Consider the following 22520-nt stretch of genomic DNA (forward strand, 5'->3'; position numbering starts at 1 on the left):
AGTGTTTTTAGGTAATAAGTGATGCAGAGATATAAATATAGATCTAACATCAGGAAACTGCTTAATAAACTGCAATTATTTCCTTAGGTGCTGAACAATTTGAGACTCTCACCTCTTCAGCAGCTCTGAAAATACCTAGTTTTGATTGCACAAACATGCAAGGTGGTACCCACTGGGAAAGTCTTCACTGGAGCAGTTTGACTGAATCGCCCCCAAATTAGCTTTTGAAAATCAAGGTTCTCTACTTGTTGCAGAAAGTATTTCCCAAGATCCTGGTTTCCTTATTCTTGGGTGACTGAGGGATCAGCTTCAGGAGCATCTTTCACTACAATCTTGAGTCTCAGTGATAAAAGGAGGTGAGAAAATGAGGAAAAAAAACCCAGTAAACTGTAAAACACAAAGCAAAAGAAGGAACAAATATGAGTTTAGAAAATGTGGCATTAGGAAGTGTTTGCCGTGTATCCCTTGTGATGCCTATTTTGTTAATATGACATTAATTTCATTTTTAACAGACTACATTTTGTACAGGACCACAATAAGAACAGGAGACTCTTGCTTCCAGTAAACAGCACTGCTGTCTTGCTGCCTGGATTGTCTGGAGAAAACAAGTAACCAGGTCATGGCTTCAGATTAATCTGATTTTCAAAGATTTTTCTTCACGCTGCAGTGAATTGGAACTGTTAAGTGGTTCCAGAAGGTCACCGAACATCAGATGCTGAGCTCTGCTCATCGCTAATGAGAGGAACTGGTGGAGGATGAAAGGAGATCTGTCACCGTTACAGCCCATGTCAGACAATATTGGCTCGCCTTTAATTAGTCTTTAGAGGAGGCAGCAGTTTGTTGACAGCACCTTTATGAATTGGCTCATAAAAATATTTTATTAATCCCAGCACAGGTCACAGTCACCAGATATTAACTGAACTGCTGTACCGTAGTAAGAGGGAGGACAGCTGTTGATACCTGAAGATAAAATGGAAAGGAGGTTTCTTGGCTTTCCTGAAGGAAGCACATTTTGGATTGACCCTTACAGAGCATCTTGGTTTGGCTGCTAAGATAAGGCATTTTAAGGCTTATAAATAATAACACTTGTGACTCTGGCCTGCTCGCTGAACTTTGAAATTTGGTAGTGGGCAGTCCTTTCCACAAGAGAAACAAGCCAGCAAAAAAGCAGATGATATCTATCAGTATCTTGAGCCTTCAGACTTGTCCTTTTCAGGATGTTGCCATTATGAGGCAAACATTTAAAAGCCAGCAAATGCCAGCGCTGAGTTTGACTTTGCAGCCTCTGTTTGTGCCAGCAAGCGTTATGACAGGATCTGCAATGTAGGACTGGGTCTGCTTCAGAGCATGAAATGGCTCTGGCTTACTGATGCTGAAGGTGCAACAATCCTCAAGCCATCTTCTCATTTCCTGACTGCATTGGAATAGAAATCTGGAAGCAGAATTACACAGAGGCATTTCTAGGCACCCACTGCCAGGCACAGCCAGGGAAGAGGCAGACCAGGCAGCCTCCTGCATCTCTGCAGCTATCCCATGGGCTCATTTTGGGTCAGTTTGTGCTTGGATTCACCTGCAATCAGAAAAACAAACTCAGGTGTAGCGTTCCAGATTATCTTTTTAGATTATTTTCCCCTTAAAGTTGGCAGTTTTTAAACATCTCTGCTGGTGCGTGTGGAACAGCCACGGAGGCAGGTAGGGAAGGGACTGCCATCTTCATGGTCTCTATCCATTGTCAGCATATATACACACTTTGATGGGATTTTATTCCCTCTTGCCTTCCACCCTGCTGAAGACAGAGAGCAGCGGGCATGTTTTTCTAAGCACTTTCTTCATTTTTCAGCTACAGATTTTTCTGTTTAAAAACAAAAGCAAGAGCAGGCTGATAACAAAAGAGTTGTAGAAAAGGCAAGTGCTTTTCAGCCAATTCATCTAGCTTCTCATCTTTTACAAGAAGCTTGTGAAAGGGTTAAGACACTTTAAGGTTTCTGAGTTGTGGCTCTCCACTGGATTGACTAGATTTGACTGAGCTAAATTCTGTTTGTTTGCTTATCTGTTTTTGTTGTTGTTGTATTTTATTTATTTTATTTTATTTTATTTTATTTTATTTTATTTTATTTTATTTTATTTTATTTTATTTTATTTTATTTTATTATTTTATTTTATTTTTAAGTAAAGGAGAAGCAGTATTATTCCTGTGATGTTTAGGAAGTAATAAGTATTTTAATAGCAGCCTGCCAATCCTTCCTTGTGTCTGGTGTTCAGGTTTGGGCCCCTTGCTACAAGAAGGACATGGAGATGCTCGAGCGAGTCCAGAGAAGGGCGACCAAGCTGGTGAGGGGTCCGGAGAACAAGTCTTACGAGGAGCGGCTGAGGGAGCTGGGCTTGTTCAGCCTGGAGAAGAGGAGGCTCAGGGGCGACCTTATCGCTCTCTACAGTTACCTTAAAGGAGGCTGTAGACAGGTGGGGGTTGGTCTGTTCTCCCACGTGCCTGGTGACAGGACGAGGGGGAATGGGCGAAAGTTGCGCCAGGGGAGGTTTAGGTTGGATGTTAGGAAGAACTTCTTTACTGAAAGGGTTGTTAGGCATTGGAATGGGCTGCCCAGGGAAGTGGTTGTCACCATCCCTGGAGGTCTTTAAAAGACATTTAGATGTAGCCCTTAGTGATATGGTTTAGTGTAGGACTTGTTAGTGTTAGGTCAGAGGTTGGACTGGGTGATCTTGGAGGTCTCTTCCAACCTAGATGATTCGGTGATTCTGCGGTCTCTAGCTTTGCTTTATCAAACCTTTTAACCTGGAGGCTTCTCTAATTGCTTCATTTTGGTTCCCCTATTCATTGCATGCTAAGGGATGGAAGAATTCTTCAATGTTATGCATGTAGTTAAGTTTTATAGGTCACAGTCTGATCTGATTGTGCAGGTTTCTAAAGAACCCAGTGGTGAAATTAACCCAGACTCAGGATACCCAAGTAACTTTCACTCAGAAACAGAGGTTCAGGCTGGAAATGAGGAGACAATTCTGCTCAGAAAGAGCAGTCAGGCATTGGGACGGGTTGCCCAGGGAGGTGGTGGAGTCACCGTTCAAAGAGAGGTTGGACGTGGTGCTTGCGGACATGGTTTGGCGGGTGATACTGGTGGCAGGGGATGGTTGGACCAGATGATCGTGGAGTTTTTTTTCCAACCCTAATGGTTCTGTGACTTTATGACACAACCTTAATTAACACCCCAGCCCCATCCCAACCCCACAAAATGGCGCCGCCCGGCCGGGGGCGCACCCCCCTCGCGCCGCGCCACCTCTCGCGAGAGCTCGGCTGCTGCGGGCGGAGCGGCGGGGAGGGGGCGGGGCCACCGCGGGGCCCCGCCCACTTCCGGCGCGGCGGGCGGGCGGGCGGCTGCGGGAGGGGGAGGAGCCGCCGCCGCCGCCCCTGCCCCGGGCCGGCCCCGGGGCTGGCCTTGGCCGCGGCAGCCGGGCCCTGACGCCGCGCTCAGGTAGGTGCCGGCCGCCCCCCGCCGCTCCCGGGCCGGACCCGGCCTCGGCAGCCGGACCCGGGCTGGCCCCGGGCGGCCGCGGCCCGCCAGGCCTCGGGGCCGGGCCTTGCGCTGCCGTGTGCCCCCCCCTCCCCCCTTAAACCCCCTTTTCCTTCGTTAGCGCAGCCCTCGGCCTCGGGCGGGGGTCAGCGGGGCGGGCTGTCGCCTTTTCTGCCTTTCTGCGGGGTAACGGGAGGGGAAACAACCCCAAAACACCGGGTCTGCCTCAGCCAGCATGGATATTCAACACGGATTTTGCCTGGTTTTGATCTGTTTCTGGAACCTGGCGCGTGTACCTGTCAGCCCCGCAGAGCCTGACCTTCCTGTGCACAAAATATACGTGTAACGCCTTATTATACCTTATTGCGCCTCATTATAGCCTGTTACACCTTGTCGTGCCCTACCAGGTGCCGCACAGCCGTGCGCTGCTCCAGGACGCGTCTTCCTTCCGTTCCGACCCTCGTTATTGGCACCTTCTCGTTAATCGCCACCTTCTCCACATCCAGGTGTCGCTTGCGTTCTGGCCTGCCCCCCCCCGGTCCTTTCACCAGCACCCTGGTGTCGGTTTGGTCTTTGCTTTAAATCCCCCAGCTTCCCCAAGGACCTGGAGGAGCAGTGACAAGGTTGGCAGGCCGGGGAGTTTTTTTCTCCTACCTGTTTTGTCCGGGACGGAAACAGATAAGCAAGTGAAACAATCGCTGTTGCAGCCGAGCTGGTAAACTTCAGGGCTGGCTTACAAGAGTGGAAGAAGCATCCAGATACGTAGGGCTGAAGCTGACAGAGAAACCTTCAATCGAGCCTTGTCACTTTTCATTTTGCTCATCTTCTTCTCGGTGGTTTCCTTCACTTGCCCGTCTGTGTTATGCCTTGGCTGATTCTGTTTCATGCTACGAAAGCTGATGGTGCATGAGCATCCGCTTCATGTCTTGGTACCTGCTACACCGTACCTGTCTGCTCTTCTATTCCAACCACTTTGTGTAAAGGCTGCTGACTTTTTACGAGTTTTTTGCCTTTATTTTGCTCAATTAACTTGTATGACGAAAGGATAAACATTACTGCAATTTAGTGGTGGTAGGGCCTGAAGGGTATTGGTGTTGTTAGCATTATTTTGGTTTTGGCCACGCTGTTAAGAAGAACAAATTGCCTTCAAGCAGGAGTAGGGGCAGGATGTCTGAAGGCACAGCAGGTGGAACATTTCCGTTTGACTTTGGCTTTCTGTCCACCTTTTGTTGCAAGTTACTTATCATCACAGTTACCTTCTGATAACTGACGTACCAAATATTTCTCTCCATTTCAGCCACCAAATCTCTGTGTGTAATTTCCTCTGCCCTGTGAGGAGTGCTGTGTGTTACTGCTGTGCAAAGAAAATCGTGCTCCTTGCAGCCCAGACCCCTTCCCTTCCTTGTGTCCTGCTCGCTGACTCAACGCTCGCTTCCCAGCGCTGCGGAGTAGTTCCAGGAACCCCCCCCCCGCCCCATTCCTCTCCTCTTGGGCCAGCCAAAAAGTGTTGTCGCGAGGGACATGGGTGAGGATGTCACAGCGGGGGGATTCTCTCTGTAATTCTTTGGATTCTCTCCATAATTCTTCAGAAGGGCTGATGTGAAGCTGGGGTGTGCTGTGGAGATGGTGCAGCGAAACGAGATTGTAAACAATGATGAAAGCCTGACCTTTCTCTGGCAAAAGTGAACTTCCTCTTGGCCTCACATACTGCAACTCCCTCAGCATTCATGTCTGAAACAAACCCTCATTCTTCAAACGCTCTACTCCATCCACGTCTCTAAAAGCAGCCATTAACTGCGTACATCTTGGTCTTTCTTTGAGTGCTGAGAATATGATCGTAGTTGCAGAACGTGGGGCTGACTGTAGCCTATTTTTGTATTTTTTTTTCCTTAGTTATTTGAGTTTTGGTAATCAACTTTGTTCTTATTTCTGTTCTAGACTGAAGGCAGCAGTAATGCTAACTCTGGCAAGCAAGCTGAAGCGGGATGATGGTGTCAGAGGACCCCGTACATCCAGTCCAGCTTCTGACTCAACTCGGAGGGTGTCTGTTCGAGACAAATTGCTTGTTAAAGGTGAAGGGAACTTACACTGAGATGTTGTGGGTTTACAGCTTACAGGTCTCCAACATTGGGGTAAAATGATTTTCTGAAGTATTTTTAAAGCTGTTAGTGACTTGTTTCATGATTTCAAGTGCGGGGTATGTATGGGCATACATCAAACCTCCAACAGCACCCTGGCTGCAGGACAGTGATTTTCTTTGGGTAATGCACAGCATAAAAAGCTTTCCCCTTACTCTGTTGAAAAATTAATCCATCATTGGGAACTGTACAGTGTCAAATTATTATGATAAAATGTCGGCCGATAAGTGTTATTAGATATATAGGAGGAGAGTATCAGATTTTACTTGACAGGAAGGTATTTTTTGAGGAAAAACCATAACAACTGTCTGTGAGAGGAAAATAAATCCTTAAACTAGCACCAGTGTTCTGGTAGTCATTAATGGTATAATAAGATAAAGTCAATAAACTTTAAAAAGTATTTAAAAAAAAAACCTACACAGAAAGATTTTTCTTAGGCCTGGAGTCTGGAAGTTGGGTAAGAATTAGAGAATGGAGAAAAAACAGCTACTTTTTGTAGAACCAGGTTGTTTCTGTAGGTTGTTTCTGTAGGTTGTTTCTGTAGGTTGTTTCTGTAGGTTGTTTCTGTAGGTTGTTTCTGTAGGTTGTTTCTGTAGGTTGTTTCTGTAGGTTGTTTCTGTAGGTTGTTTCTGTAGGTTGTTTCTGTAGGTTGTTTCTGTAGGTTGTTTCTGTAGGTTGTTTCTGTAGGTTGTTTCTGTAGGTTGTTTCTGTAGGTTGTTTCTGTAGGTTGTTTCTGTAGGTTGTTTCTGTAGGTTGTTTCTGTAGGTTGTTTCTGTAGGTTGTTTCTGTAGGTTGTTTCTGTAGGTTGTTTCTGTAGGTTGTTTCTGTAGGTTGTTTCTGTAGGTTGTTTCTGTAGGTTGTTTCTGTAGGTTGTTTCTGTAGGTTGTTTCTGTAGGTTGTTTCTGTAGGTTGTTTCTGTAGGTTGTTTCTGTAGGTTGTTTCTGTAGGTTGTTTCTGTAGGTTGTTTCTGTAGGTTGTTTCTGTAGGTTGTTTCTGTAGGTTGTTTCTGTAGGTTGTTTCTGTTTGTAGCTGTCTCTGCATTGGGGAAAAAGAACTTGGTGGCAGTTGTGGGTAAATGAGGTAGTTGTGAGACTGAATTATGCTCTTTGTAGTAAAATTGAGGACAGCTCTTCAGTTTTGCCGAAGCACAGATAATCTTATGTTTAACAACCTGGTGCTGGCTCTTTGCAATTGCTGTGGACCTAACTGCTCACTAGTGGATGTATTGCTGTCACGGTGACTCAGAGCGGTCTATTGAGACGTTCACGTTTCCTGGTCTTGTTTCAGATCGACTTGAGATCATCACTGATGTATTTGCTTGAACGCTGTCGCTGAGCTGCAGCGTTACTTAAGGCCTTTTGTGGCGAGGGTAGGTTCTGCTGGATAACTGTATGCTGGAGCAGGCTTTCACTGCAACTCTGCTTCCTCAGAGCACTGGAAGCTGCATCAAGTAGACTGTAGGAACAGGATGTCCAAATTTTCTCTCTCTGCATTGCTGCGAGGACAAGGAGTTTCAATTCACTTTAAATTCTGATGTAACTCCTGTGAAAAGTTTGCTTTAGACTTCCAGTTTGGTGTTGTATCTGGACCAGCGCGGTTCCTTTCACAATTGTGTGGTATGGAACTGAAATAGCCTGTTGTAAGCACAACTTCAGGTGGCTGTGATAGATTTGCAAGGAAGTTGGTGGGAGCCTGGAAGAGTAGTGGTAAGGAGAGGCAGTTGGTGAGGTTTGGGTGGGCTGCAGGTATCAGATGTCAGTTCCAGAAAGGGTGAAAGGCCAAGCTCTGTCTCCTGGCAGCTGTGAATTAAAAACCAGTCTCTCCTATGAAAAGGAAAAGCAATTGTGGTGGAGGGCAAGATGAGAAAAGGCCCCGGGTGTGCTGTCCTTGTTTGCCCCAGCTTTTGTGCTGAGCTTAGCATCGGTGCGAAACCTCTGACCTGGAAGAACAAGGGGCTGTGGTCAGGGGCACTGGAAAGCTGAGCGATTGCTGTGCTTTTTCCACAGCACTTCTGGATCCTTTTTGGCCTCACGTTGGGCCATAGCTTCTGAGTCAACACAAGAGCAGCAGGCACCAGGTCTGCACGGCACTCACGCAGCAGTTCACACGCGGTGGGCTGTCTTGGAAGCTTAGCTGAGGGTGATTTTGGCGCAGCACCCTAAATCCCACCTCGCTCCGGGAGCTGGCAGCGTGGACTTAGGTCTGATAGCTGCCTTCTTGATAACAATGACCTGTGGAGAGATGATCTCCTCTTCCCAGTCCGTGGAAAGCTGGCGAGTGTCTCATCAGCCCTGCAGGCAGGTGTCCAGGACAGCTTTACTAGGGATATCACCCAGACACAGCCAGGACCTTTTATCTGGAGGTAAGGACAGCCTTGTTTGTGCTGACAGGGAGCACAGTCTGGGAAAGCGTTGCAGGATCCCTTTGAAGGATGTATTTGTCACGCTGATAACCCTGCGGTGCTCGATGTGTCGTGTACACGAGCTGGTAAACAGATCGGTGGCATTTGGAGTAGGCCTTAGATGGCCTTGACCTCAACTGCTGATAAATGTAGGCAGTGCTTTCACACTTAAAAACTAAGTGTGGCCAACTGCACGTGCCTGTTAACTGATACAGCCTTAGAACAGGGAAAAAGGGATAACGTGGGTATGATTGCATGCTGTGATAGAGGAGGAAAACTCAAAATATTTTTACTGAAAGTGGAAGTACGTGAGCTATCAGCTGAATTTTACCAAGTGCTGTCCTCGATTTGGTGTTGGATGCAAGTGAAACAGACTTTTAATCCCAATTCTGTGAAAAAGTTGCTCCTGAAATGCTGGTGCCCTTTGTTATTTGTTACAAGCTGTCCCTTTGAGTGCTTACCTGTCCTGTAAGGTTACTTGTTCAAGTATCGACAGTGGCTCAGCGTGCTGTGGTGTTGGGTTATGCCATGGGCATGTTCCAGAAGGAAAATCTCTGTCCCTGAAGTTTTGTGAAGGGAAGTAGTTCTGAGATAGCTGCATCTTCCCTTGCAGCTGCTTTTTCCCTGGGGTGATAGAGTCGTGGTTTGGAAGCAGGCTGTCCTCCGCTGGTCAGCCCTGCAAATAGCAGAGCACGTTTGGGAGGTTAGTGGGGCATGTGCCTCTGTGGTGGGTAACACCACAAATGCTGGCCTTGAAAGGCAGAACGTTCAGAAAGGAGCTGCAGACAAGCCCAGGTATTATGTGAGTTTAATATTATCTAATCAACACGGCTACTAAATTGAATCAAAAACAAAGGGCATGCCAGCATGTCAGCAGCAGCCTCGTGCGTGCTTACTGATCACAAAGGCTGTCACTCGAACTGCTTTTTTTTGTTGCTTTGCATCTAAACAGCATCTGGTTTTATATCACCGCTGCTGCTTAGTTTGATTGCAAGTGACAGCTTGAGCTAACTTAATTTCTAAGAAAGCGAGTTAGCGTGGTTTATTCCTCGGTCTTCAGCACGCCTGGGTTTGCAACTAGATTTAGGCAACCTGAAAATGTCAGGTGTGTTAAGTGTGTGAGCCTGAAAGAAACCAAGTGGGAAACTGGTCTTAAAAAATAAGGTAGATGTGCACTGTAAATAAAAATTAGGAGAATCCATAAATTGGCTTTTTTCAAACCTTCAGGTACAGTGCTATCCCTTGTCACTATAGTAGGCGAGGAAAATAGAGAGATGAGAATAAAATTGTACTTTTGAGAATTTTAAAAAAAAAAACGCTTCATTAACACCCCTGAGGTTACGGGAGGAGTTGTTTAGAAAATTCTGCTTTAACTTCTGCACGTTGTGTGACTTACTCACAAAAGTATTTCCTTTTCAATGATGCTTTTATGTCCCCCAGAGAGACATCCCTTATTTTGGGAGAAAACAACGGAAAACTCCTTGATAAATAAGCGACGTATTTCTTGAAGGGGAAACCACCAGGTCACAATAAAATGCTTGCAGTGTACCTGTGATGGGTACTGTAGAACCAAAAAGGCACGAGAAGGGTTCAAGTTAATTTGAGGAGGGAGAGAGAAGGAAAAAGAACCATTCACTTTGAATTATTTCCTCTAGGGCTTCACTGACAAGGGGAAGCCTGGGGCAGTGTATCCCTTCACTTTTACACCTCTGGTTTTCAGTGCACATGAAGCGATGTCTTGCAGAGAGGGTTCTAACCCCAGCGGCTCATTGTAGTTACAGGTGTCAGGCTGGCGAGTTCAATAACAGAATACATAGAAGCTAAACGTGGGATTTGGTAGTGGCTTGTTTAAGAACAAACATCTGGAATGAAATGGAGAAGAAAGAGTAAGAAGAAATCTTACTTCATCGAGAACCTGTTGGCGTCAGGCAGGTGGTTTGACTTCTCACCCTGATCCGTACCGCTGCACAGGTCAGAGGAGCTAGGCATGGAAAGCTGTAAGACAGCTGTAAGACAGGTGAGAATTAGGGGACAAACAGCATTTTCCTACTAGGAGCAATGCTTAGGGAATCGAGTTTTTGTTAGAGCTCCAAGGTATTTATCTTCTTCTCTAGCAGCCTTAAAGATGTGCGCTAAACGGGAGAGGGGAGCTGGGGACAAAACCAGGAGAAATAAGTGCTGTTGTGGATGAGAAGGCTAACTTCAGTCGAGGAAGCAACACTCGGTGCACTTAAAGTGCGGCGGGAAGCATATGTTTGAGTCGTGGCGGGGCAAGTAAACAAAGCACTGTGTATTTGTCCCCAAGCGGAGCTGGGGACGGGGAGCAGAGCAACTCGACGACAGTTTGTGCCTTGCTGGATATAACCTGCACGTGGGTCTGTCGTAAAGCATATGCCTGCACACATGTCAGTGTGTGTTCCTATTTCTGGCCCGAGAATTGCCGTGGCTAGGGAGAATTATTGTTTGTGAAATCGTTTATAAATAGCTCCGGCTGCTTGTGCTGAGCTTTCTCCCGTTCTGCAAAGTTCCTCGAGCTGTTTCGGGGACATCAGCGGTGTGCAGTCAGCTCTCCCAAAGCCTGTGGTGGGCTGGAGTTCAGCCCCTGCCTTTTTAGCCTTTTGGTGTAGCCTCTGGAGCTGTTAAACCATTCCACGCTGGCATTTGAGGGGTGTACACAGGAAACCCTTCAGTTCTTCAGTGGCCGAGCTGCAACCTGTCCGTGCCGGGGAGGAAAGGCGGTGGGGAGACAGTGAGTTACTGCTTCCAGCAAGTGCACGCAGGGCACTGCAAATACACGTTCCTTGGGCTACTGCAGCGGTTGGTCACCGTCAGTGCTGGTAGGTTGTTTCAGGTTGCCCCAAATGTTCAGCGTTCTTCCATCCTGCTCTCCTGTACGCAGATGTTGTGGGCAGTACATGAATTGTGGGCCTTTTGTCCTTTTTCTTCAGTGGAGACTGGGATTTTAAAGAATGCAATGGTGATTGTTTTGATGTAGAAGTGTGAAACACAAGTCAAATAAGCATCGTGCTTGCTGCAGTGTCCAGCCAGGTTTGGGAAGCACAGATACAAGAAGAGTGCTGGGGAGTTAGTGAGCTGTTAATTGTTCTGAGATCAGTTTGGATTCTGTGCCAAAAAAACCACCTCCCCGTATCTTAAGCTTAATTATAATTTTCTTTAGATGTACATTTTTAGGAGTTGGTGTTCAGATCTCGTACACGTTGTTAGCCCAAATTAATAGTTGGTGTCTGTGCAGGCTAGAAAGTGAAGTGAGAAATCAAGCTGGGAAAAGAAAACGTACAGGAAATGCAGATACACACTTGATTAGGTTTCCTAGAACTTGAAAAGTAAAAGGGTGAGGTAGCTTCCTGCATCTTAATCATAATTCTGTAAAATGTACAAGCAGTTGAAAGTTAGGCTTCGGTGTAAAGTAAAGAAGAGGGAAGAAGCAGCAGGTCTTCCAAAGAGGGCAGCATGGAGAGAGAGGGGTTTAGGAATAAAGGCTGTGGCACCCTGCTTGGAGGCGTCCCCCAAAAGGTGATGTGTCGCCCGAGGCAGTCTGTAGCTGCCGGTGGTGCAGGACGTGAGCAGGTTTTTTCCAGGGAGATGCTGCTCCAGCAGGCTGTGCCCCTCCTGTGCTCGTTTCCATCATCGGGCTGGCACCCTGCTTCTCGAGGTGTGTCTGCCCCTGTGGCTTGCAGCCTGCAGGGTTTGGGCTTTTGGTATTTCCGTGCCTTACGTAGACAAGCTGGGAGGCTTGGACGATGCCAGCTTTTGAAATGCCAGTGCTCTGTGCAGCAGAAGCCTGGCGCTCTGCTCTTGGCACAGCTGGACCCTCTCATTGCACCAGGGTGCGCTTGCTTCCTCTGTGGGGCAGAGGAGCAGTTTTAGTAATAAATTGCGTGGCTTAAAGAGAAATTTCAAGGTAATTCTCCAGCGAGGCTTAATTATATTTTAAGTGAAATTTGATTTACGGCGTGGTTTAAATTAGATCTGCCAATTTGGGCTTCGAGTATGGTTTTATGCTTGCATAAATAACAGTATGTTTTTTTTTCTTTCAACAGAGGTTGCAGAACTTGAAGCTAATTTACCTTGTAAGTACAGCATTTAATGGCACGTGTTTTAAGGGCAAAAGGACCGTTGATCTGATTGTTTTGACTGAAGTCTGAGCGCTAATGATGTATTCGTTAACTGGAGGGCAAGCTGTGCAAAACTCTGCAGCCCAGGTTATCTTTGTTGGAGTCGTGGACCCTTGCTGGTGTCCTTTGGAAGGGGATCCTATTGATCGTCTGGTTATGTTACAGAACCTGACTGCTGGGGGAGTGGGAGCTTCCTTGTCACAAAAACCCCAAAGTTACCTGGAGCTGAAGAGTACACTCGCTGGTGTTTCTCCTCTCTTCATTTAAAAATCTCTAAATGCTGATTTAGAGGCCGAGCAAATAGGTAACTTCTCAGGAAATGTGCTGTCAGCCTGCTGCTTTTTTGTTTATTATAGTATTTATTATGCACGCTCTAACCTGGTGTGCTATTTAAGTGGACATAATAATGAAAAATAATGACCAAAATTAACAAGATTCCTAAAAAAGGAGCTTGGGAGCTACCACGTAGCAGGCTTGGGGGCACTTTGAGGGCACATCACTGGCTCTATGCAACTTCCCCTGGCGCGTGCTCTTATTTCAGAGGAGTCCAGGATGCTTCCCCTGCAGAGAGCGAGGTGTGAGCTGCTCGCTGCAGCCTGTGAGCTCACGTGCAGGGTGCTGCCGTGCCGTGCAGTCACGCTGTCCTGCCCATATGCTTATCTTCCAAAGAAAAGCAGTGAATGTGCCCTCTGATTACACTGGCAGGTAACCCGTGATGTTTCCAGTCTTCTCCATCGGAGAAAAGCTTTGGCTGTTTTTTTTCCCCTCCAGGTTAGACCTCTGAGTGCTGCTTCTGCTGAGCCTCTTCTATTTGCATGCCTCTAAATCAGCTGTCAGGTCTCAAAAATCAGACTTCTCAGTGTGCAGACTGCCTGATGGGAGGAATTGAGGGGGGAAAAACACAGACGAGAAGCAGCAAAAAGGGATGGCGTGAAGGAGCATTATTTATCTCTTCCTTTCTGTCTGCTCTTCTTTCTTTGAGGCAATTACAGACATCTTACACAGTAGTTTTAGCTTTTAACTTATTGCTTAGACTCCTCTATGTGATAATAAACTGTTGAAAAATGTGTATTGGGGTTTGTAGCTATTACACTGAATGCATTACTAGGGTTTGCGTAAGCTTCTACTTATTTCTGCAGGCAAATAGGATCTGTAGCTTAGCTGCTATTTATTTTCTTGACTAAGGAAAATAAGACAGCCAGCTTGATAGATTCAGAAGCTAACGGCTGCATAATATGGGTAATAATGTATCCATGGATATACGTGTCTTCTGCCAGCTTGACATCTTGTCTGTGCCATAATCCCAAAAGGCCAGCTCTGTGCATGAGAGGCAACTACTTTGTGCCATCAAAAGCAAACAAAGGGCTGTTATGCTCCGAATTTGCATCTGTTGAACTGAAACTACTGACTAGTTTCCTAACAGCCCCCACACAACCTCGCAGATGGATGTTTTCGCTTCTTTTTTCACTTGTTCTTCATTCTCATTATTGTCCTTAAATTCCTCTAGTCTGAGAGTAAGAACACAGGGTTTGTTCTGAACCTTCGGAACTTTTGCTCTCAATGCGTGTTCTTGCTGATAACATAAAAAAGCACAAATATGCAGTAGTTGTACACACACATTTTGAGGCAGTCTTGGATGCTGCATATGCCTGCAGTATCTGTTTGATTTCCAGTCACCTGCTAACTTTAGAACAGTGCAGTAGCTGCAGTCGCTCTGGAATCATGCTGTCTGGAGCGGTCAGGTCATCAAATTCAAACAGTTCCTGGCTGATTGCGAAGCCTTGGTAGGAAGAAATGTTGTCTCATGAATTAAAAGGTGCACATTGCCAATGCAGTGTTAGTTTGCTAATTAAGTCCTTTTTAACAGAACATTTCATTAATGAAATTCATTATAAAAAGCACTAATGAAATGTAGACTCTTCCCCCCCCCCCCCCCCCTTTTTTTTTTATTTTGGTGCAAAACCCTGAAAAACTAATTTACTTTCGAAGAGCTAATTTTTGAAGGGATAGGGCAAGGATCTGACTGCCTGTTAGGAATCTGAACCTTGCCTTGGGTGTAGTAAAGTAGGCTGATAGTGGCCCCCAGCTGGGGTGAGGAACAACTTTGTTCTATGTGTCGTCTGACTTGGGATGGAGCTGTCAGGAAAGCTTGTATCTCAGCACACCTCGCAGTATAAATAAAAACTAGTAGGAGCAGCATAAATAAAAATAAATATAAATACTTTGCTAGCATGGGGCTGTGGTTGCAAGACCTCTTGGGAACTGCAGTGTATTATCTATCAAATGTTAAGACGTACAGGTTACTGCTAAAGAATTGTAAGGAAGAAATGCTGCTTCTGTATGCTGACTTCTAGCATCTGGGCAGAAGATAATTCTTTTGGTGTTTTCAAGTCCATGAGACAACGTGGTTTACTGAAAGGAAATAAACTCCCTAACAGCTCAGAGAAGTGAGGTTCAAGTACTGCAGGTGAGCTCCAACTGTACGGAGGAGAGGCACTTGAAGAAAAAGTGGAGGAAATCAGGTGACTGGAATGCAGGGATTAATCAGGGTGTGAATTTGGAGGATGTGAAAGATGATATATTTGTTTTCCCACCAATGGAGATACGCTTGTCTGATGCAAATTGCTCTTTTGCTTCACAGGTACATGTAAAGTGAATTTTCCTGACCCAAACAAGCTTCATTACTTTCAGCTAACTGTAATCCCAGGTAATTTTCTTAAAAAAAAAAAAAAAAAGTTGCTTTTGTTTCTGTGTGTGTTGGTGGTTAGGGAACATAACGCAAAGACTGCTTAAAAAATACAATAAACTTTCTAATTAAGGAAAGACTGGCTGTAATGCAGTGATTATTTTATAGGGGCAATGGAGAAATTGGGCTGGATTTTGAGTACTAGTTGGTAATAAAAATGCCATTAAAATCAGGCAGGTTCAGTAAGTATTCAGGCCTTAGTTGCTAATTTTGATCAAAACCATTTTTTTTTTCTGAGCCAATTTCAAGTCATTTTATTAGCTGAGGAAAAAATGTGGGCTATTTCTAGAGAAATGAATGTTTTACAGCCCTGTTACGTTGCAGATTTATTATTTTCTACGGATTACTTAGTTCTGTAGAGCTGAAAAGGTAGATCACAGGTGTAACACTTCAGGAAAACTTCAAATCTATGCGTGTTTGAAGATGCTTAACAATTAGGAGTCTCTTCGTGTTTGAATGTCCGAGTATGTGGAAATTAGGTCTTTTAATATGACTTAAGTATGCTGCAGAGCTTCTGCAGGCAGGTTGTTCAATAAAACAAAGCCTCAGAACTACCTTTTCAGAATTCATCACTTCCAGGTGAGTTTCTTAATAGTAATCAGAATTTATGGAGTTAGCTCATGGCTGTTTGAGAGTAGAAAGCTGTGCTTGTGTTCTGTGGGTGCATTTGCATGGGATTTGCATCTCTCTGAACTTCAGGAACACTTTTTGTCTGTTACCTTTGAGACTCCACAACAATTCAAATGAGAACGCGGATACGTGCTGTACATGGCACACGTGAGTTAGGTGTGCGGGGATCAGTGTCTCCTTGCCAGCTAATTCTGGTAGATTTTCTGTAGTTGTTTATTGACAACAGAACTTGTGTGCAGTATGATGGTCGTTGTGATGTCCTACCTTCTGCAATTAATGGTTTACGTTTAGTAGAGTTATAGGAATAGTTTTGGTAATCAGTATCTTGGTATTGAATAAACACTAGATGTCACTGTTGCTTCTTATTACACCAAATCAACGAGCACTTCCTTGGCAGTAGGAATCCTGGGTTATCTTTTAACGTATTAATTCATGTGACCCCTTTTGGGGATGGAAAAATGAGTAAGACTGCCCTAGTCTGTATAATGAAAAATAAATGCAGGTGCTGTTGTCAAACTTGTAACCCCTCGCTGTATGCAGGAGGTGTATTCACGCTTAGTCGGTGAGTGTTAGTCTGTTTGCACCAAGTCATTGTCCTTCCGTTTGTGAATACTTCCTTGCTATGTTTTGGAAATGAGCTGAATTCATGAATTCATCAGAGCACAAGTCAGGGATGTCTTGAATATGAAGCAATGATGGCTTCTTCGTACCAATGTTAAGGTGTCTAAATACATAATCATTTTATTTGTTTGTTAACTGCTGTGCAGCAAGATGTTGCAGTCGGGAGGCAGCCCTGGAGTGCAATGCATGGGTTCTGTGCTAGCTTCATTGCTGAAATGATCCCAGGAATGAGATGATCTTAATTAACATTTTGTTGCTCTAAATATAGCTGCACAGCTGAAGTCTCTGCAGTTGTAGCCTGAGCGAAGTAAACATCTATTTTCAGGTACAGAATCTTGTGATCGGCTGCAACTTAGCACAGCCCTGTCAATGCAGAGCACGACACGTACAAGAAAATCTTTGTAGCTTTCTAATTACCTTTATTATAGAGAAGGTTTTTTTGTTTTTGTTTTTTTTTCTTTAGAGAATGCTAATTCTGTTTTCTCTGGGTTAGCAGAGGGGCTGCTAAGTGGTTTTCCTGGAATTTTTCTGGCTCAAGAGGGAAAAAAAACCCTTGTCTGGAGGCAATTATTTTTGTAGTGTCTAAACAGTGTTGCATGAATCTTGACAGTTAGAAGGCAGAGCCAGTTCTCCTCCTCCCACCTGCAAGTGTCTCTGGCGTTGCACTGCCGAATTACTTACAGGAATCCTGCTCACACACGTGGTTCTGAAGGGAGCGCTTCGCAAATATCTCTGTGGCTTTCCAGTTGCAGAACGAGAGCTGGGCTCAGCGCAGCTGCTGGTGCCAGGGAGTATCTGATGCTTTCTCGCAGTTTTCGCTGCTCAGGGCTGCGTAGGAAGCATGTGGCAGCCAGGTTTGGTAGTCTGCACAGTGAACTGGTGCTTGCTGGCTCACACCTTTGGGTTCTGAGTTTGCTTATCTGCAGTTAGAAGCTGCATCCTTCCACGAAAAACCTGGTGAAGGTGTGCTGATTGTTTTAAATTCATGTTTTACTTTTACATTTCTTGTTCTGATCAACGTTAAAGCCTGAATTCTGTAACTGCACTTCATAGGGAATCCTACCCCAAGACAGTTTCCCAAAGTTACCATGCAGATACCAGTTGAACGTGTTTAACCTTGGAAGTGCCTTCTGCAGTCTGGCCTTATTTTACTGACAGTGTTGCTGGGCGCTTTGTTTTATGCAGTCATTTGGAATGTGGCTGGTTGTGAATGGACAATAAAAGAAGCTTCTTTGGGTTTGAATAAGCAAATAACATCAAGCAGAAATACTTCAGCTCCTTTGTTCTCCACGTCCCACAATAACCTTTCTTAGTATTTAGTGTCACAAAATCATTCTGGTGGCTGAGTTTCAAATGAAAATTGGCTTTCAGAAAATTTTGACAAAGATGACTGTTAATTTCACGTAAAAAGTGTTACTTTAACTTGTACTCAAGAAATTTCGTTTCCTTTATGGTACGGCTCTTTGCAGTGCACGATGAGGGGAGGTATAGCAGAGAAAATGGCTAAAAAATAGATTTTATTGCCATAGCGTGTGCAAACTGCGTGTTCCTGAGGCAGGTTCTGCTGCCTTTTGCTGCTGTCTGAAGCACTTGTTCTCTCCCTCGTGTCATCGAAGCAATTGTTCCGCCATTGGAAAAAATGCCCTTATGGCACCATTTGCCTCCGCTCTTATTTCTGCACCGGTACCTTATTGGATCAAAAGCCAGATGAAATAAGGAGATGGCTGCCTACAACCCAGGCGGTCCTGCTCCGCTTGGAGCCCCAAATTGGCAGCTGAGACGTGGTAATGACCTGGCAGGGGAAGGTGAGCTTGGGTAGCTTGTACACGAAGAAAACCAGAGGAAGGTATAGAGTTAACGGGATCTCCCAGACGGTTGGGTAGGTTAGGGTTAGCGTGCTTATTTGAGTCGCATTCTTCAGGGAATTACTACAGAGTCTGTTTTCTGTTTTGCATGCTGCAAAATGACAAACGTCAGTGAGCATGGCTGAGCAATCAGCAGTGCTCATTCAAGGAGCTACTGTCAAAAGCACATCCTTTGTGGCCTGCCCTAATTATCTCGCGTTTTCTTTTAAAGCAGCAAAATAACTTAGTATCTTCACAGCACTTTTAAGCATCAAACCACCTCGCAAACACAAACGAAGATCGGAGTCAGGCTGTTAGTAATGAAACTCAAGACTGAAGTGGGAGGAATGTTAATGCAGCTTGAAGGCAGAAATTTAAGCAGCAGGAGAAAATCAGGAGCTCAGACTTGTTCCCTTTTTAGAAAAGTCTCATAAGTGGGCAAGTTATGAGCTAAAGCTATTTTAATTGACCATTTTACTTACAGGGCTTTTCTTGCTGTTAACTTTGCCAAAACTTCATTTTTTTTCGCAGCACAGTTATGTGGCTGAAAAATCAAGGGTTTATGAGTCTGTAGGGACGCAGGGAAGGAACAACCACGTGGGAGAACCTCTGTACCCTACCTGAGATGCCAGAAGGCAACTCCATGATGAAGGGTTAGCTTCTCAGTGCATTGCAAGATCTCTGGCTGGGCAGAGCTGCAAGATTTTGCTGTGAATTTGAGCTTTTGGTAATGAGCAGTGTGTTTTAGTGAAAAGATCTACAAACATACAGGAAGAATCGTTTCAATAAAAAAAAGAAGGTAGGGAAGGAATGTTTTACCCTTCAAACAGGAGAGGTGCTCCAGCCCTCTGATCATCTTCTTGGCCCTCCTCTGGACCTGCTCTAACAGATCCCATCCTTCTTCTGCTGGGGGCCCCAGACAAGAGCTACCCTGGGCTGTGTCTGCCTCGTGGGATACAGCAGAGAAAGGGAAGAACCACCCTTCAGCTTTTTTTTTGTCCTCTCCTTGCGCATCTTTTGGGCAATCTCAACAGCAATCTTGCTGCCTGTGCTTTTAGGTGAGGACACACATTAATTAATGCTGCTGCGCAGGGAGGCTGCGGACCTGGTGTTTTCGGTGTGCGGGGACGTGGAGCATGGCTTTTCTCTTGCTGTTGGGCTGGCAGCAATCTGACAGCCTTCTGGCAAGCTCTCCTCCCCTGGAGCCGTTTTTGAATGTTTCTTTTGGACAATTGGATTACAGCGAAGATTGATTAAATCTGAGGGTTGCTCTGACATAAGGCACATGCAGCTACATCCATCAGCAGGCATCTATTTCACATTAGCAGGGGTGGAGCACGAAGGGCTGCTGTGCGCTACGCTCTGAGGCCAGAAAATCCAGGAACTATTGAAACGAAGCCAGTGGAAATAACTTCCCACTGCTGGGCTTTGCGAGCAGCCTTCCCAGAGTTGCTGCTTCTTTTACCTTGCAGCAGCCTTCTCCCCGTGCATTCGCACGTGGGTGTTGTGTGTGACGGCTTAAGCTGGGAAGTGATAGCCTGATAAATGCCTGCGGGCCAAAGGGCAGCCAGGAGGCTGGTGGGAGGCTTCGAGGTACGTGGTTTGAGCTGTAACAAGCGCTGAATTCCCGTCTGGTGTTGGTTGTGCTATTATGCTCACCGAAAGAGCGATTTGATTCTTCCCACTAGGGTTTTACGAGGAATGGCATCGTGTGGGTTCCTGCATCCTGGTTAAAAGGCTGGTACACGGTGCTAGCTGGTGGATAAAGTGCATCAGCTGCGTCCTACAGGGTAACTCGGTGGTGGCTGGGCTGTTTGAACTCCAAGCAGAATGTTATTCCACTTCCATAACCATTCTTTCTTGCAACAGCATCTTGCCTCAAGTGTTTGGTAGTTTTGGAGCACTTTCATTGAAAGGATATTGGTATAACTCGCCGTTTATATATGTGGTTCTTTAGAAATGGCTTGCTTTACTCTTTTTTTTAATCTCTAGTACATGTGGAAACAAAAGATAAATGCTTTGACTTGCCCTTTTTTCCGTAAAAAATCAGTGCATGTGCAGTTACTCGCTGGTAACGCGTTAGCAGCGTGCCTGAGAGGTCTGCTTAATAAATCAAACACTTCACAATTGAATTGGAGTGGAAATGGAGGATGTATTTGAAAAAACTGTGTTCTGGGCAGGCTATTAAAGTGAGATTTGCAACAGCTAAGGCTTGCAGCTCCGTTCAGGTGGATGTGGGTGAGGAGCTCAGGACCTCAGGAGCTGCAGGCTGACTGATACCTACTGTATTATCTCTAGTTACACCTAACTAGATATCTCCAGAATTCGTATTTTACAATCTAGCAGTTCTAATAACTCAGCATCGAGTCTGAGGTTGGCAGAGGCAGGCAGATTTCCCTAACTGATACATCGTCAGAGGATAATTGTCAGCTGGAAGACCTGACTTGCCTTTTGTGCTCTCGCACACCGTTGTTTCTATTAGGGTAAGTAATTGCCAGCTCACGGCTGAGGATGAAGGGGTTGAGCAGGATTTAGCATGCATTGGCAAGCATCGTGTGTAAGCAGCTCCTCCTGAGAGCTGGATTTGGGGTGCCACAAGCCCTGTGGCCATTGTATGGCACAATTTTGTAGAGACAAACATGAGAAGTTCAAAGGTTAGTCTAGCTTGGTGTCACCTGGTACCGTGATCACACAGGTCCGGGACTGATGACTCTTCTGATTTAATAATTTCTACTGTACAGGTTTTGGGGAGGGTGGAAAACACCATGTTCACACTCTTTGGAGTAGCAGGCAGCTAGCATTTTGGTATTTTTAAAAAAATTTTTGGTGATAAACTAATGCTGTTTCTTGAATCTTTGTTATGACATGATGTGTATTACATGGCATCCTTTATTTTCTTAGGCAATCATTTTAATGTTTGTTTTTTTCTAGATGAGGGCTATTACCAAGGTGGAAAGTTTCAATTTGAAATTGAAGTTCCTGATGCCTACAATATGGTGGTGAGTATCTGTCATTAATCCAGTAGTCGTTAATTTCCTTTCTACCTAATAGGATTTGAGAGGGAAGTTGGCAGTGAGATTAAGAAAGGGTCTTGTGCCTGTTGCTAGATATTGTAGAGATGTAGAAGAATCTTGGATGTCTGGAACGTTTGCAGGTCACCTAAGTCCTGCTTCGAGCTGGGGTAGCATTAAAATCGGATCTGGTTGCTCAAAGCCTTGGCCAGGTGGGGTTTGAAAATCTGAAAATGGGGATTGCACAGCCTCTCTGCGCCTCTCTTCCTGTGTTTGATTACCCTTGTGATTTTTTTTTTCTTAGGTCAGAATTTCCCTTGTTGCAGCTTGTCTGTCACCTCTTCCTTTATCCCCATGCACCTCTAAGAAGAATCTGAGCCCTGTAGACCGTACCTTTAGGGAGGTGCAGACAGCAGTAAAGTCTTTTCGCCTTCCCTTCTCCGGGCTGAACAAACCCAGGTCCCTCAGCCTCTTCTCATGCTCCGTGCACTGCAGCCTCTGATTAATGTGGCTGGGTGCTGGGCTTGCTCTGGTTTGTCCACAGGTACGGTGGCAAGTGGCCTCCTTTTGTGCCCTCTGCCAGTTCTGCTGCTTGTTTCCCAGGCTGCTTAATTAAATATCTTTAAAACAAACACACACACACACACACACACACACACACACACACACACACAAAAAAAAAAAACCACCACCAAACCCAAACAAACCTATTTCAGTGGTTATTAAGCAAACAGCCTTCCAGAGGACCTCCAAATGATTGCCGTATCTTATTATAGATAAATAGAAAGCTCCAGAGAACTTTTGAAGCATGAGAAACGTTATTTCATTATTATCCTCTACTAAAACTGCAGATCCTGGCAAGGGAGGTGGAGGTACAATTACGATAAAAATAACTTCAGACATTGTTTTCAGAGTTCAGCTGTCAAAAGGAAAAGATTGACTCCAAAAATGGAAAGCAGTTGGGGCATATGTCTGGTTCTCCTGAATTACTCTTGCTGTTCTGTGTTCTGATAATTTGATATGTAAGGAAACTATATTCATTTGAGCATTTGAGTTGCAGTAATCGCATTTAGAGGTATGAATTATGAAGGAAGCCTTACTTTCTTTAAAAATGTTCAAACTAAATGATTTTGCTTGTTTTTGTAACTTTATTTAACATTTCTTCTTTCCGTTTCCTGGCCTCTGGTGTAGTAGTTCAGAGCTCTTCTTTCAGAGGCTGAAAAACATGTAGGGGAGGATGCTGGAGAAATGTGTCCGAGAAGACCTTAGACTTGTGTTCAGATGCACCAGGCCTAAATCCAGCATCATATATATGTAGTGGCTGCAGTCACAGCATTGTTTGTTTATATATAACAAAATAACTGGGTTGGCATTCCAGAAGATGCCTTCACAAGTTTCCTAATATTCCTTTATTTATAGTCAACAGATGCATGGGACGTGCACTATAGCTTTTAAAAAGGTCCTGCTTG

General features: G+C 45.0%; 1 protein-coding gene across 5 annotated transcripts in view; it reads left to right on the top strand.

The window, feature by feature from the left end:
* The first annotated feature begins 3332 nt into the window (after positions 1-3332).
* Positions 3333-22520, top strand: part of UBE2F (ubiquitin conjugating enzyme E2 F (putative)) — a 67326-nt gene continuing 48138 nt past the window's right edge. For 2 of the 5 annotated variants that reach the window (XM_080598768.1, XM_080598771.1), the window contains exons 1-4: positions 5463-5596; positions 12125-12154; positions 14841-14906; positions 20972-21039. In XM_080598768.1, the coding sequence (XP_080454894.1) occupies positions 5479-5596; positions 12125-12154; positions 14841-14906; positions 20972-21039 (282 nt within the window). In that variant the 5' untranslated portion in view covers positions 5463-5478. Of the gene's footprint in view, positions 3486-5462; positions 5597-12124; positions 12155-14840; positions 14907-20971; positions 21040-21355; positions 21714-22520 lie in introns of those variants that run through there. The other 3 variants (XM_080598769.1, XM_080598772.1, XM_080598770.1) reach the window with 3 other exon arrangements.

The sequence above is a fragment of the Anser brachyrhynchus genome (assembly GCF_964034855.1).
Source record: "Anser brachyrhynchus genome assembly, chromosome: 7".
In the NCBI taxonomy this organism is placed as follows: Eukaryota; Metazoa; Chordata; class Aves; order Anseriformes; family Anatidae; genus Anser; species Anser brachyrhynchus.